Below are 12404 nucleotides of genomic sequence, written 5' to 3' on the forward strand. Positions count from 1 at the left end.
CTTTGGCATACCCAGGGGCGGGGTCTACACGCCTGTTCATGGGGAGGCATGCATGGCAGCCCTCTTCCATTTGTGAATATGTGTTGCCTAGTTCATGGACTTCTTTACGAAATATGTTATCTTGCATAGTTAATCAAAGTTGTATTTTAATATTTAATATTCCCTTGTGAAAGGGCATGGTTTACTCAGGAGTATAGTGGAAAAATGCCAGGTATTTACAGGCCTCTTTCAGCTTTTCTTTCTTCTTCTTCTTTTTTTTTTTTAATGCCATACATTTAGTACTCGGAATTAAGAGTGTTAGTTTCTGGTTTCTTACACAGAATTTTATCATTTTAAAAGCTGTGCAAGGAGTCTAATTTAAAAACTGGGGAGTAGTTTATGCACTGGGCAGTGTGGCACTTTAAGAGCAAAAATGCAATCCACTAATTTCTAACCTGGGACTTGTTTTCCTTCAGTCTGCTAGCTTGATTTCTCAGGTTAGTTCTAATAATATAAACATTGTTGTGTTTATTTATAGGTGGCTTTAACCAAGAGAGCGGACCCAGCTGAGCTTAGAGCAATATTTTTGAAGGTCAGTATAAGGAAATCTACTTTGTTTCTTTTTTTTGATTTGTGTCCTGTAACTTTTAAAGATCATTTTCCAACAGTTCTTTGTTTCATTGTTTTATATATATTTAAATCCCCAGAAGTGTCATAGGACTCATGAAGGAGATCCTTTACATGGTCTCTATTTGTCAAGAGATATATATATAGGGAGCTTGGAGGCTGTCTATGTTGACAACGTGGTTTATATTTTCACGTCTCTCCTTTTGCTGGTGTCAGGTATGGGAATAAAAGCAGCTGCTGAGAGGTTTAACCTTGTGACCCATGTACCTTTCCAGGACTGACCTGTGTGGGGTGGTCATGGTGCATTTTCTCCCAAGAAGGTGGAAACTGCACGCATCTCAGTAACCCACTCACCCCATGGAACCTGTCCCTGCTGTGCATGGCAGAAGCCCATCACGTGGGCACCAGCACCGTCACTTCTTACTAGTGTTGTGGTGCCTGGGAGACCTTGGTGTGAGTGGTAGGTGCTGGGAGCAGAAGACACCCTGCAAGCTTATTTCCTTGGCGTCTTGTTCTTACTCCTGCTTTGTGATGCTGGGCATTGAATGACGGACAGAGTCCAAGTCTACCTCGGCTCCCAAACACAGATGCACCTGCATGTGAGTCCTCTGAAATCAAAGTATCAGAGAAGAAGAGGCCACTTCTGTCTCTTGGCATGATGAGGAGGCAGTGGTGCTATCCAGAGAGGATCCCTGCATCATGTGAGAGATGAGGCACAAATCGAAGATGGTGTGGGAGGTCATTCTGTGTACCTTGCTTTCCCTGTCAGGATGAGTCACTGTCACCAAAGAAATGGAGACATCACAGAATGCGAACACTGACAGGATATTTGATATTAAGGGATCATTATTGATTTGGGGGGGCTTGATAATGGTATTCTGATTATGGAAAATGCAGAGTCTGGGTTCAAGAGGTGTCTACTGAGGCGTTTGCAGGAGAGCTGGTCATGTTGGAGATTTGCTTTACCTAATCCAGCTTGGGTTGGAATGTGGGTGGGTGGTGTGAGGCTGGATTTTGAAATTGAGAAATGGAATACTGGGGCAGTTATACCCGTCCCTGCATTTTGTATATTTGAGTGTTCTCATGATGAAAAGTTTTAAAAGTTGTAATAAGTTACTGAGATAACTTAGGTCAGAGTGTTCAGCACCAGATGTGCATCAGATGTTGCGTCAATAAATGCTTTAAATTAAAGTATCTAAACAAAGGAGTGGTAAATCCTCCAAAAGAAAATAGGGACAGTTTTCCTGGGAGGATAAAAAGATAAATGTACAAAGAGGTTTAGAATATACAGAAAAAAAACAGGATTCTTTATGAATGTGTTTTGGGCCCAGAAGGGGCAACACAGTGTAGAGTTTGTGAGGTGGATAGGACTCTGGGTGACGCACGTGCAGGAGCGGGGATGTGCTTGTTCCTCTGGGAGCTGACATTCTGCTGTGAGCATGGGCCACCAGCAGGTGGGGAGCCGGTGTCACTGGTACCTGAGAAGGTGCTGGCATGTGAGGTCTGTGTGTCAGAGATCTATCTGTGAACATATAAAATTCTGAAGCTTCAGCCACAAGAGAACTGTGTGGGCTGCCGAGAGCCTACAGAGGTGGGTAGAGGCTCATGAACTTGAGCTGACAGAGCCCTTACCATTCTTGAACTCTGGACCTGTCTGTTGCTTCTTTTTATTTTTTTATTTTTTTAAATTTTTGAGTCGGGAGTCGGGATGCTCACTCTGTCACCAAGGCTGGAGTATAGTGGCACAATCATGGCTTACCACAGCCTCCACCTCCTGGGCTCGGATGATCCCTCTTCCTCAACCTCCCAAGTAGCTGGGACTATAGGTGTAAACTAAATTTTGGGGCTTTTTTTGTAGAGATGGGGTCTCATTATATTGCCCAGGTTGGTCTCAAACTCCTGTGCTCAAGAAATCTTCCCACCTCAGCCTCCCAAAGTACAGGGGTTATAGGTATGAGCCACTAAGGCTGGCCCAGCTTCTGTTTCTAAACAAACCAGAGAGGCGGGCATCCTTCTGACGGGATATGGGAACACCTGAGGCAGTGTCTTGAGAGATGGTATGTCTTTGATCCATACTGGTCTGTTAGTGTGATCCATTGATGAGACTCATATCAAGGCTGTATCCACCCACGGAGGCCGCGTGGCAGCTGACTAGGCCAGGCTGAGGCCTTGATTTGGAACAGTATGTCTTCATCAGCTCTACACTAACTCTCAGGAGCAGATGGGTCTACACTGGGGCAAATCTACTTGGTCAGATGAACCCAGGGAGGGTGGGAATTCCTCAGAGCCTGGAGGGCCCCCACCAGACCTCTGCATAGGTGAGCCTGAGGCTGGGGTGGAATCTGTGAACCCGCTGGGGAAAGCCTCTCTTTTCTGGGAGTGGCTGGGGCTAGTGGCCCCTGAGTAAGCATTCCCTGTGACTGAGGAGAGGATGTTGTGTGACCACACCTGAAGAAAACACAGTCAGCAGTTTGTGGAAGAGTTTGTGGACCTGGAAAAGGTTCTGGTGACCCTGCCAGGCCTGGGTATTGTGGGACCAGCACAAGTCATCCTGGGCTCAGCATGCTAGCAGCCTCATGTTCGTCATCCACTGCAGGCAGGTTCATGGTAGGGGCAAGAGTGGGCAACGTTGTACCGGGGTGGGGGCTGTGCCGGCTTTGTGGAAGCATGTGGGTTGGCGGTAAACATTCTGGAAACCCGTCTGCTAGGGTGACTTCCTGTGACTTGATTTTCTTCCTAATGAAAATTCCATGTGAAGTGTCCCACCCTATCTCTCCTCAGCTAGGTAGGGAGGGTTTTTCTGCAGCTGGAGAACTGGGGGGAACTTCCTCGTACCCTCAGCCCAGGTGTACCCATGGCAGGAGCTGGCAACTCTGGAGGCGAGAGGGGACCAGAGGGACAGCGCCAGACCAGCAAGGAGTATGCAATTGAGCTTTGTGGGAAGATTTAGAATCAGTTCCACTGTTTACCATATGTTATGTTGTGTTAGGTATTCAAAGGAAGACCCAAAAAAACCCAGAATTATCTTTTTGGAGGATGGGCCCCTTGTAGTACAGGCTTCCTCCTCTAGGTAAGTGTTCTAGAGACCCATTGGAATTTGTGGACCAGCTAGTATTGTTGTGAAATGCTGCATTTGGCTTCAGTGAATTTTTTTTGTTGTTGTTAAGATTCTTTCAACGTGTTTACCCATTTCATGATGGGTGATTTATGAATATACCTGCCCGTACTGCGATGGATTTTCAGCAGTTTTTAAACAAAAAATGGCATGACCCCCATACCCCACCCTCCCTATTCACCCAATCTCATCCCAAATGACTTTTTTTTTTCCCGGATGCAAAAATTCCTCAGAGGGAAATGTTTTGCCCATGTGGAAAAGATGAAACAAAAAACGGCAGAAGCACTAAAAGGCATCAAAATGAACAAGTTCAAAAACTGTTTTGAGTCATGAAAAAAGTATCTTGGTAGGTGTATTGCATCCAACGGAGAGGACTTTGAAGGTGAAGTTTAGACATGTAAGAATAAATGCATTCTGGGTTTTTTGGGGATCCCCTTGTATAACAATGCAGGAATCATGGCTCCTGTCCTTAAATATCAGAGTGAGAACTGTGGGTAAGTGAAGGAAGCCCAGAAGACCCTGATATGGCTGCTAAGTGCTACACTGTGTGAATGAGCAGGAGATGGTGGGGGCTGGTGTTGTCTTCCTACAGAGGATCCCTCAACCATGGAGGCAGTAATGTTGGTATGCTTGAAAGGGAGTCAGCATTCACCAGGTGGAGAGGTGGAGGAGGGTTTGTGGGCACAGGAAGGGCTTCCAGGCAAAAACCAATCAACACATGACCCAACGTGTGCAAAGCAAAGAGCTGGCAGAGTGCCAGGAGTGTGGAGGGGATGCTAGCACTCAGGCTGACCTGGAGCATGGGGTCTTGGGCCATGGCACGAATGCCTGGGTAGGAGAGCAGACTTGGTGCAAGGTGTCGTCACCAGGCTAAGGCAAGGTGTTCTCATGGAGAGTGGTGGGGGATGTGTGTCTAGATGTGGACAGGGAAGTCTAGGAAGTCAGCTTTGTTTCTAACCATCATGCTCACATGCGTTTTTGTTTCCCTGATGCTTGTGGTGTTACTTGAGATTAATTTAAACAGATGTGTGTTGAATGCCTGTAGTTTAAATAAAACCCTGTGAAACTGCAGTGCGTGGGAGGTGCAGGGTGTCACACCATGGCCATGTCTTCAGGGAGCAGGTCCTATGCAGGAGGCCAGGTTGACAGGTGAAATGGGGAGCAGAGAGGCTACGCCAGCAACTTGCTGGGGCCACACGTGTGGATGAAGCATATGCCACAGGAAGTGGACAGAGGGAGCAGCCTCCATTTTGGTGGGCTGTGAGGAATGGCTCTGAGGAGAGAACCTGAGCAGCCTCAGCCAGGGGGAGAGGAGAAGAGCACATCCGAGGGAGGCCTAGGATGCTTGGGAGAAAACAGCCTCCCCAGGCTGTAGGGTTCTGGCTCATCCTTCAGATGTTCTTGTAAATACAAGTCTGTGCTGAGGCTGTTCAGTAGACAGGGTGTGGTGACAGCACTGGAAGGTGGTGGGAGTGTGGAGGCCACACAGCAGTAGAAAGCCATGAAGGTTTGCCAAGTCATCCCAGAGGGGAGGATGGGTAATGGATGGGAGTCATGCAGCCTCAAGGTTGTGGGAGTGGCAAGCTAGACATGTGCTGAAGTGATATTGGGGGAACATGGTAGGAATGGCAAAGTTAGAGACATGCTGAAGGGATATAGGGGGAACTTGGTGGGAATGGCAAGTTAGACACATTCTGAAGAGATACTGGAGGAACTTGGCAGGGATGGCAAGTTAGAGACATACTGAAGGGATATTGGGGGAACGTGGCAGGAATGGTAAGGTAGAAACATTGTGAGCGTATATTGCGCAACTTGGCTGATCTTTTGAAATGGAGAGATAGAGACTAGTAAATACAGCCCGTGCAGAGAGGTGCTAGCAGTAAGACAGAGTCAAGGTGTACAGGGGCAGGTGAGGAGGCCGAAGTGACCAAACCACTGTCATGGGAGACATGGATGGCCAGAAACGGGTGGAGCTAGGTGAGAGACTAGTGAGCTGTACTTGGATTTATAGAATCCTTCTTAAACAGAAGCATGCTGGACACTTTTAAACATTGTAGGCAAACTTGGAAAATCAGGTTATTCCTTTCTTGAAAAACTTTTCTTCAAACAAATCAGTTTTATACTCTCTGAAGATTTAAAGGGCAATTATATGAAGAAGAGTAACTTGTGATCCCAGCCTAGGAGGACAGGTGCCCACGTTCACCGTCTGTTTCTGTGTATGTGTCTCTATGTAGATAACTTCTTTTTTCTTAACAGGAGAAAAGGAATACCTTTTCATATTGTGTGTTTTCTCTCCTCTAATATGTTACAAATACCTCTTCCTGCAATTGAACATGTGTCTGCAATATTGTTAACACTGCATAATATTCCTGTGTGTGGCTGCTTCACCATGAGGTATCTACCCACTATTATGCGGCTTTGTCTCTTCTGCCCTGCTGTCATGATGACACTGTAAGGGTAGTGTTGTGCCTACATTTTGGCATACAGCCAGCATTATTTTCTTAGGAGAAATTTCTAGAAGTGGCAACCCTGATTTGAAGAGTGTATTTATCACCTAGTAAGGCTTTTGATTCCTCTTGGCAAACTGCCTTTTGTATCATTCCATATTTGGGGTGGGTGGGCTTACAGAAGTGCACATTTCCTACATGGTATCACCAACTCAGGTTACTATTCAAAAGGATAGCAGTAGCCACAAAAAGCTTTCTGCTGACTGGTTACTTGAAAAATCGTATTTTTAATTTTCATTTTTTTGATAAATAGCAATCTATTTTATTGACCATTTGGGATTCTTAATTATATTTTTAACTTTTTATTGTGACAATTTTCAAACATGCAGAAAATAGACTAGTACAGTAAATGTTCATGTAACCACCACCCAAATTAAATATTTGTCATATTAGTTTATGTACTTTTTTTACTGATTTATTTCATTGTAAGTTAGGTATCATCATAATTCACCCTGAATACTTTAGCATACAGCTTCAAATAATGAAAACAACTTCCAACATGGCCATCATACCATTGTGTACCTAATAAAATTAAAAGTAACTTCCTAATAACATAAAATACCCACTTCACATTCAAATGTTTGTTTATACTGCATTGTTTCCCTATGACAGGGAGTTGAGGTGACAGGTGGTCAAAGGCAGTGACCAGGTGCACACAGAGTTCTCTGTCTAGGGCTGTATCCCTCAGCCCCAGGACACGTGTGACTTATAGCAAGATGGCTGCTGGATGATTCTCGTTCCAACCTGGCTTGGTCACAGCTTCCAGACCTCAGTTAAATGACTGACGGGGAGTGGCCAAGCAATCCCAGCCCTCACAAGACCACCCTGGAGCCATGGGATCTTTCTGCCTCCTTTGCCATAATCTTTGTGAGGTGTGGTGGTGTTGCTTAGTGCTGACAATTAGTGTTACATGGAGCTGTGCAAGGAATCCTAAAAGCTTTCCCAGATGGTATACACATGCTTAATCATATTACAATTCCCAAAGATTATAAGGCGAAGAGGCTTCAGGTCACTTGTAAAAATATTCTCAAACAGGGATTCAGGGGAACCCTCTCTTCACTGCTGCAGGGACAGCAGGGTTGCCTTGTCAATACCCTAGTACATATTGTTTTTCTTATCGTTTCTTTCTTTCTTTTTTTTTTTTAAGTCAGGGTCTCACTCTTTCACCCAGGCTGGAGTGTAGTAGAATGATCATGGCTCACTGCAGCCTTGACCTCCTGGGCTCAGGCGATCTTCCCACCTCAGCCTCCTGTGTAGCTGGGATTATAGGTACACACCTGGCTAATTAAAAAAAAAATTTTTTTGTAGGGATGGGGTCTCGCTATGTTGCTTAGGCTGATCTTGAACTCCTGGACTCAAGCAATCTTCCTGCCACAGCCTCCCAAAGTGCTGGAGAGGCAAAGAGCCACCACGCCTGGCTCCTAGTGCATATTCTTAATGTGGTCAGCCTCTGTCCTCAGTCTGAAGAACAGCCTTTAGAAGGCTTACATAAATCACAGAGCAAACCACCCAGCCTTGGTCAGGAGCTGGTTTAGCAAACTGAAGAAAACTGTTTTTCTGCCCAGATTAATGTGTTCTTATATTAAGAAATGATTTATTTCCTCTAAAAATTGAGGCTGATAAGAAATCTCACTGGCGTTCCACATAGACGATTGAGGAGTCCACCAAGTGCATGTGTCACACATGCTCAGTCCCAGATGTCTCCAAGGTGAGCACCCCAGTGGCCAACACCCCAGAAGCCTCTGATGCCCCTTCTGATCTGTCCTCACCCCACCTAGGGGAGCCAGTTGTCTAACTTCAGGCTATTATAAGTGAAAACTAGCTATATGTTAGTTTTGCCCGTTTCTGTAAGTGGAATTATTCTGTCTGTATTCTCATGTTCAGTACGTGTAAGATTCATCTGTGCTGTTGTGTGCAGTTGGGACTGGTTTATTCTCATTGGTGTGTTGTTTCCCATCGTGTGGATATACTACACACTGTTTATGTCTTCTATTTTCTACTATTGGTTGATGTTTGTGCTACCTTTAGATTTTTTGTTATGAATAATGCTGCTATGGGCATCGTACCATGTTTTTTGGAGATATACATATGATTGAAATTGCTGTGTTTTTGGTTGTGTGTGTGCTTTAGCTATAGCATGCATGGACCAGCATTTTTCTAAAATGGCTTACTGCTTTATTCTCTTGTCACCAGTATGTGAGAGTAGCATTTTCCCCACGTTTTTTCCAATACTTGTTATTCTTTATGGTTATCTTGTGTGTGAGTCATGGTACTGTACTGTAGTTTGATTGATTGATTGATTGATTGTAGAGTTAGGATCTCGCCATGTTGCCCTGACTGGAGTGTAGTGGTATGATCATAGCTCACTATAGCTTCAAACTCCTAGGCTCAAATGGTTCTCCTACCTCAGCTTCCTGAGTAGCTGGGAATACAGGCACACACCATCTTGCCCAGCTAATTTTTAAACATTTATTTTTATTTTTTGTAGAGGTGGAGTTTCTCTATGTTGCCCAGGCTGGTCCTGAACCCCTGGGCTCAAGATCCTCCCACCTCAGCCTCCCAAAATGCTGGGATTACAGGCATGAACCACATGTCTGGCCTACATTACCGTTTTATTTTGTATTTTCAATGGAATTTTTTAAGGGGGCATCAACTTGGCAATGATTCTAAAGGATATTTGGGAAAAATCGGAGTGATTATGGCTAAGAAAATTTCCAAGAGTCAAGTAAGATAACACGTTTTGAGTCTTTTATTCATTTGAAAAATATGTACTAAGCATGTTTCCCTACCTGTCAGGCACTGGTCTGGGAATCTGAGGACACAGCAGTGAAAAAGACAAGAATCAAAATAATCCTATCCTGACAGCTCTCTCTCGTATCAATTAAGATGTATGCAGTCTTGCAGGAGGAGGCAGGTCAACTGATAAGGATAGTCTGGGAATGTTTCCGGCTGCAGGGTGATGGGAGCTGTCAGTGTGTCTTGCTACCCTTGCAGAGCCAGGGCACCCAGAGCACGGGTCGGCCCTGGAAGCCTCTGCCATTCAACCCTGGAGCTGGAGCTGGAGCGTCTTGCCAGGCCTTTCTCTGGTGGCCATACAGTAATTTAGTACGTGATAGACACGGCATCCTAAAGATAGGGGAAGGGAGATGACTTGATTTGTGATTCTGGGACCACCAAGAGATTAAGGGAAAAAAACTAATTGGATGACCCTTGCCTCGGATCAGACACTAACATAAAGGACGGATGTACTAAAACTTAAGGTGAAAGAGAAACCCCATCTTAAAAGAGTGAAGAGGAACTGTGGGTATATTTATCTTGAAGTGGAGAAAGACTAGTGTCTGATCTCAGAAAGGGGATGGAAGAAATTGCAAAGGAGAAAAAAATCTATAGACTCAATTATGTGAAAATATCAAACTGGAGAAATATGCATCAAACATGATAGATGGGGTAGGGCACGTTTGTGCCCTGTTGGTAGAAGTGTCAATTGGCAATATCTTGCCTGGCGAGTGGTGTGATAATAGGTACCCAGAGCCCAAAGGGGCCTCTCCTTTGATCAGCAGTCCCTCTTCTGGGAAGTCTCATCTTCGAAAATTGCCAGGAATTTAGACAAACATTATTACAAGACTTGCTACATTAGCTTTATTTAAAAATACCCCAAACAGGAAATAATCTAAATGTCTACTAGTAGAAGAAAAGTTGAATTTGTATTTTCAAATAAATTAATTATTCACCATAATAAGCAAACATAGGTCAACTCTAAGTCATGGGATTGCTATCCTTAGCAGTGATGTTTATCTTTCAGACTGTGTTACCTCAGTTGGGAGAATCAAAATGCAGCTCTTTCTTCTGCATGTCCGGAAAGCTGGATTAAATGCCAACTGAAAAATAGTAGCATGACCGGGCCATCTGTTAGCCTTCCTCTTGTGCTTTACTAAAAAACAGCAATTAAAAATGATACTGTAGAACATGGGTCCTGTCTTGTGGCTGTGCTGTCCTACCTCCTCAGCCCCCAGATCCCCATGTCATCCCCAGGGTCAGGAGGCCCTCACCTGCTCCAGAAGGACCCTGGATGCCACTGGGTCTTCATGTCAGTTATCAGGAATTGTGGGGTTTTCCTTATCTGAGCTGGAACCTGTCACCTCACAGGCAAGACCTGGGGGGATCTGCAAAGATGTGTCACCCCTGCCCATCCTTATCTGTAGGACAGCATTCTGGAATGGGGAGGTTGCTGGTGGGAGCAGCCTTGGACACCTACCTCCATAATTTCCAAGAAGGCCCACCACTCACCCCTCGTTTTCCAGCCTGGTGTTTGCCGTCCTTTCTTGTACCATGGATGCCCTGAGTGCAGGAATGAGTCAAGTAAGTTAGGTTGTTTTCCTGCGTGGCTTCATAATTATTCCACTTTTAACAAAGTTGTGCATCTTTGCTGAAGAACATGGCATCGTTGGTCCTTCCCTTGTCTGTGAGCTAGGGTTTCCTGGTTGGCACTGAGTGTCTGCATTGGGGCTGGGCAGAAGCAGAGGAACGACTGAGTGCACAGTGACAGGATGAGCCCACCTGGTGACCCTGCCCAAACGCAGACAGTATAAATACAAAAGGCGGCAGATGTAAAGTGTTTCAGTTTTCTTGGATGTGGGGGGAGATAACAGCCATCCTGAAGAGCATATGAGCACATCTGCTGTTTTATCCTTTGAATATTTTCAGTTTTTTCTTATATTGCACCCAGGATTATACCCTTTTGAGATCAACTATATTAAATAACATTTCTCTTTTTTCTTAACAGTATGCAAGCATTGAAAAAAATGGCGAATTTTTCATGTCTCCCAATGACTTTGTTACTCGGTATTTGAGCATTTTTGGAGAAAGCCAGCCCAACCCAAAGACTGTGGAACTTTTAGGTGGCGTGGTGGATCAGACCAAAGATGGGTATGCTTATTTTTCATTATCATATTTAATTTTTGTTGTTTGTTTGAAACAGTTTTCTTTTGCTTTGGTGATCAGGAAGTCATTTAATATGTACCTTCCCATCTCAAGAGCATTTTCTTTGCCTGTTACTGTGAATACATTAGTTTATAAACCAGACCCTTAGCATTTCCTCCAGTGATCATTTTACAGTTGTGTGTGTATTTTGGCACGTGTAAAGATGCTTCATAGTTTCAGAGAACTATTATTGTCATCAAGAAGGTGGTGTGAAGATGCAGGGTAGGGTTTGGACCCCCTGAGATTTTTCAAGATTTTGCCATTGGATTTTCACCTATATAGCTTTAGAATCGTGAGTCAATGTAACACCGCTCTATGAATGAAACTTCTTTATAATCTTTCTGCTCAAATCACCTTAAAAATTTCGCATATAATTAAATGGTGGAGATTGCTTGGACAGGTGAAGATGAAGATCTCAAATCTCCAAGAAAGGTATTCTGCAAAACTGGGAGAGAGGCCGTCACCATACAGAAACAGGACACTTGGCAACATGCCTTGGGATTACTTTTTCCGTACAGGCTTCTCTGCTTGCCACTTATTTATTTATTTTGTTATTATCCCTTTTAAAGACTAGTCAAGAGCAGAGGTGAGAAGGGAGGAAAGAGTAGAAACAAGGAGCTCAATCTTTAACATACAGTGAACAGTTGTTGGTTGAAATAACAACCTTCCGACCAGCCTCTGCTTGCATTTTAGAAATGGGTCTTTTAAGCGAGATAAGATTGCCATTGGATTTCACCTATAGCACAGAATTTTTGCCTACAAACTTTTGCTAATACAAAAGCCAATGTCTACTGATTGCCAAAGTATAATCTGTGAGGACGAACCATCTCTCTGTCAACTCTGGGAGACCTAGCCTTCTGTCTTCTCTTGTCAACTCCAGGAGACCTAGCTTACTACCCCATCACTGCCCCTTTTGATAGATTGCTTTCCCTTGTTGCTCTCTAGCTCTGAGCTTTCTCCTTGCTGTAGTCTTCATATGTCTGACCTTTTCACCTGTAGCAGTTTGAGATATGACCAGTGTGACAGCACTTTGTGCTTTACGATGCTCTTGGTGTCACCAGCTTCCCTCTTCTCACGTGCGGCCCTGTCCTTCCATTTCTCATGGAAATTCTGTCCTTTAAAATATAGGCCTTGGCAACTGGGTGGGAGCAGGCTAGGAACCGGCTGACACCTGGTGCAGTATCTTGGAGGATTGT

At 44.4% G+C, this 12404-nt stretch overlaps 1 protein-coding gene across 1 annotated transcript in view; it reads left to right on the forward strand.

Annotated features, from left to right (window-relative positions):
- Nucleotides 1–515: 515 nt before the first annotated feature.
- Nucleotides 516–12404, forward strand: part of SLC25A13 (solute carrier family 25 member 13) — a 145921-nt gene continuing 134032 nt past the window's right edge. Inside the window, exons 1-2 of the mRNA XM_021706896.1 lie at nt 516–571; nt 11012–11154. Coding sequence (XP_021562571.1) covers nt 11045–11154 — 110 coding nt within the window. The 5' untranslated portion in view covers nt 516–571; nt 11012–11044. The remainder of the gene's footprint in view (nt 572–11011; nt 11155–12404) is intronic.

This window comes from Carlito syrichta, unplaced genomic scaffold (assembly GCF_000164805.1).
Source record: "Carlito syrichta isolate Samal-C Ts95f unplaced genomic scaffold, Tarsius_syrichta-2.0.1 Scaffold316198, whole genome shotgun sequence".
Classification (NCBI taxonomy): Eukaryota; Metazoa; Chordata; class Mammalia; order Primates; family Tarsiidae; genus Carlito; species Carlito syrichta.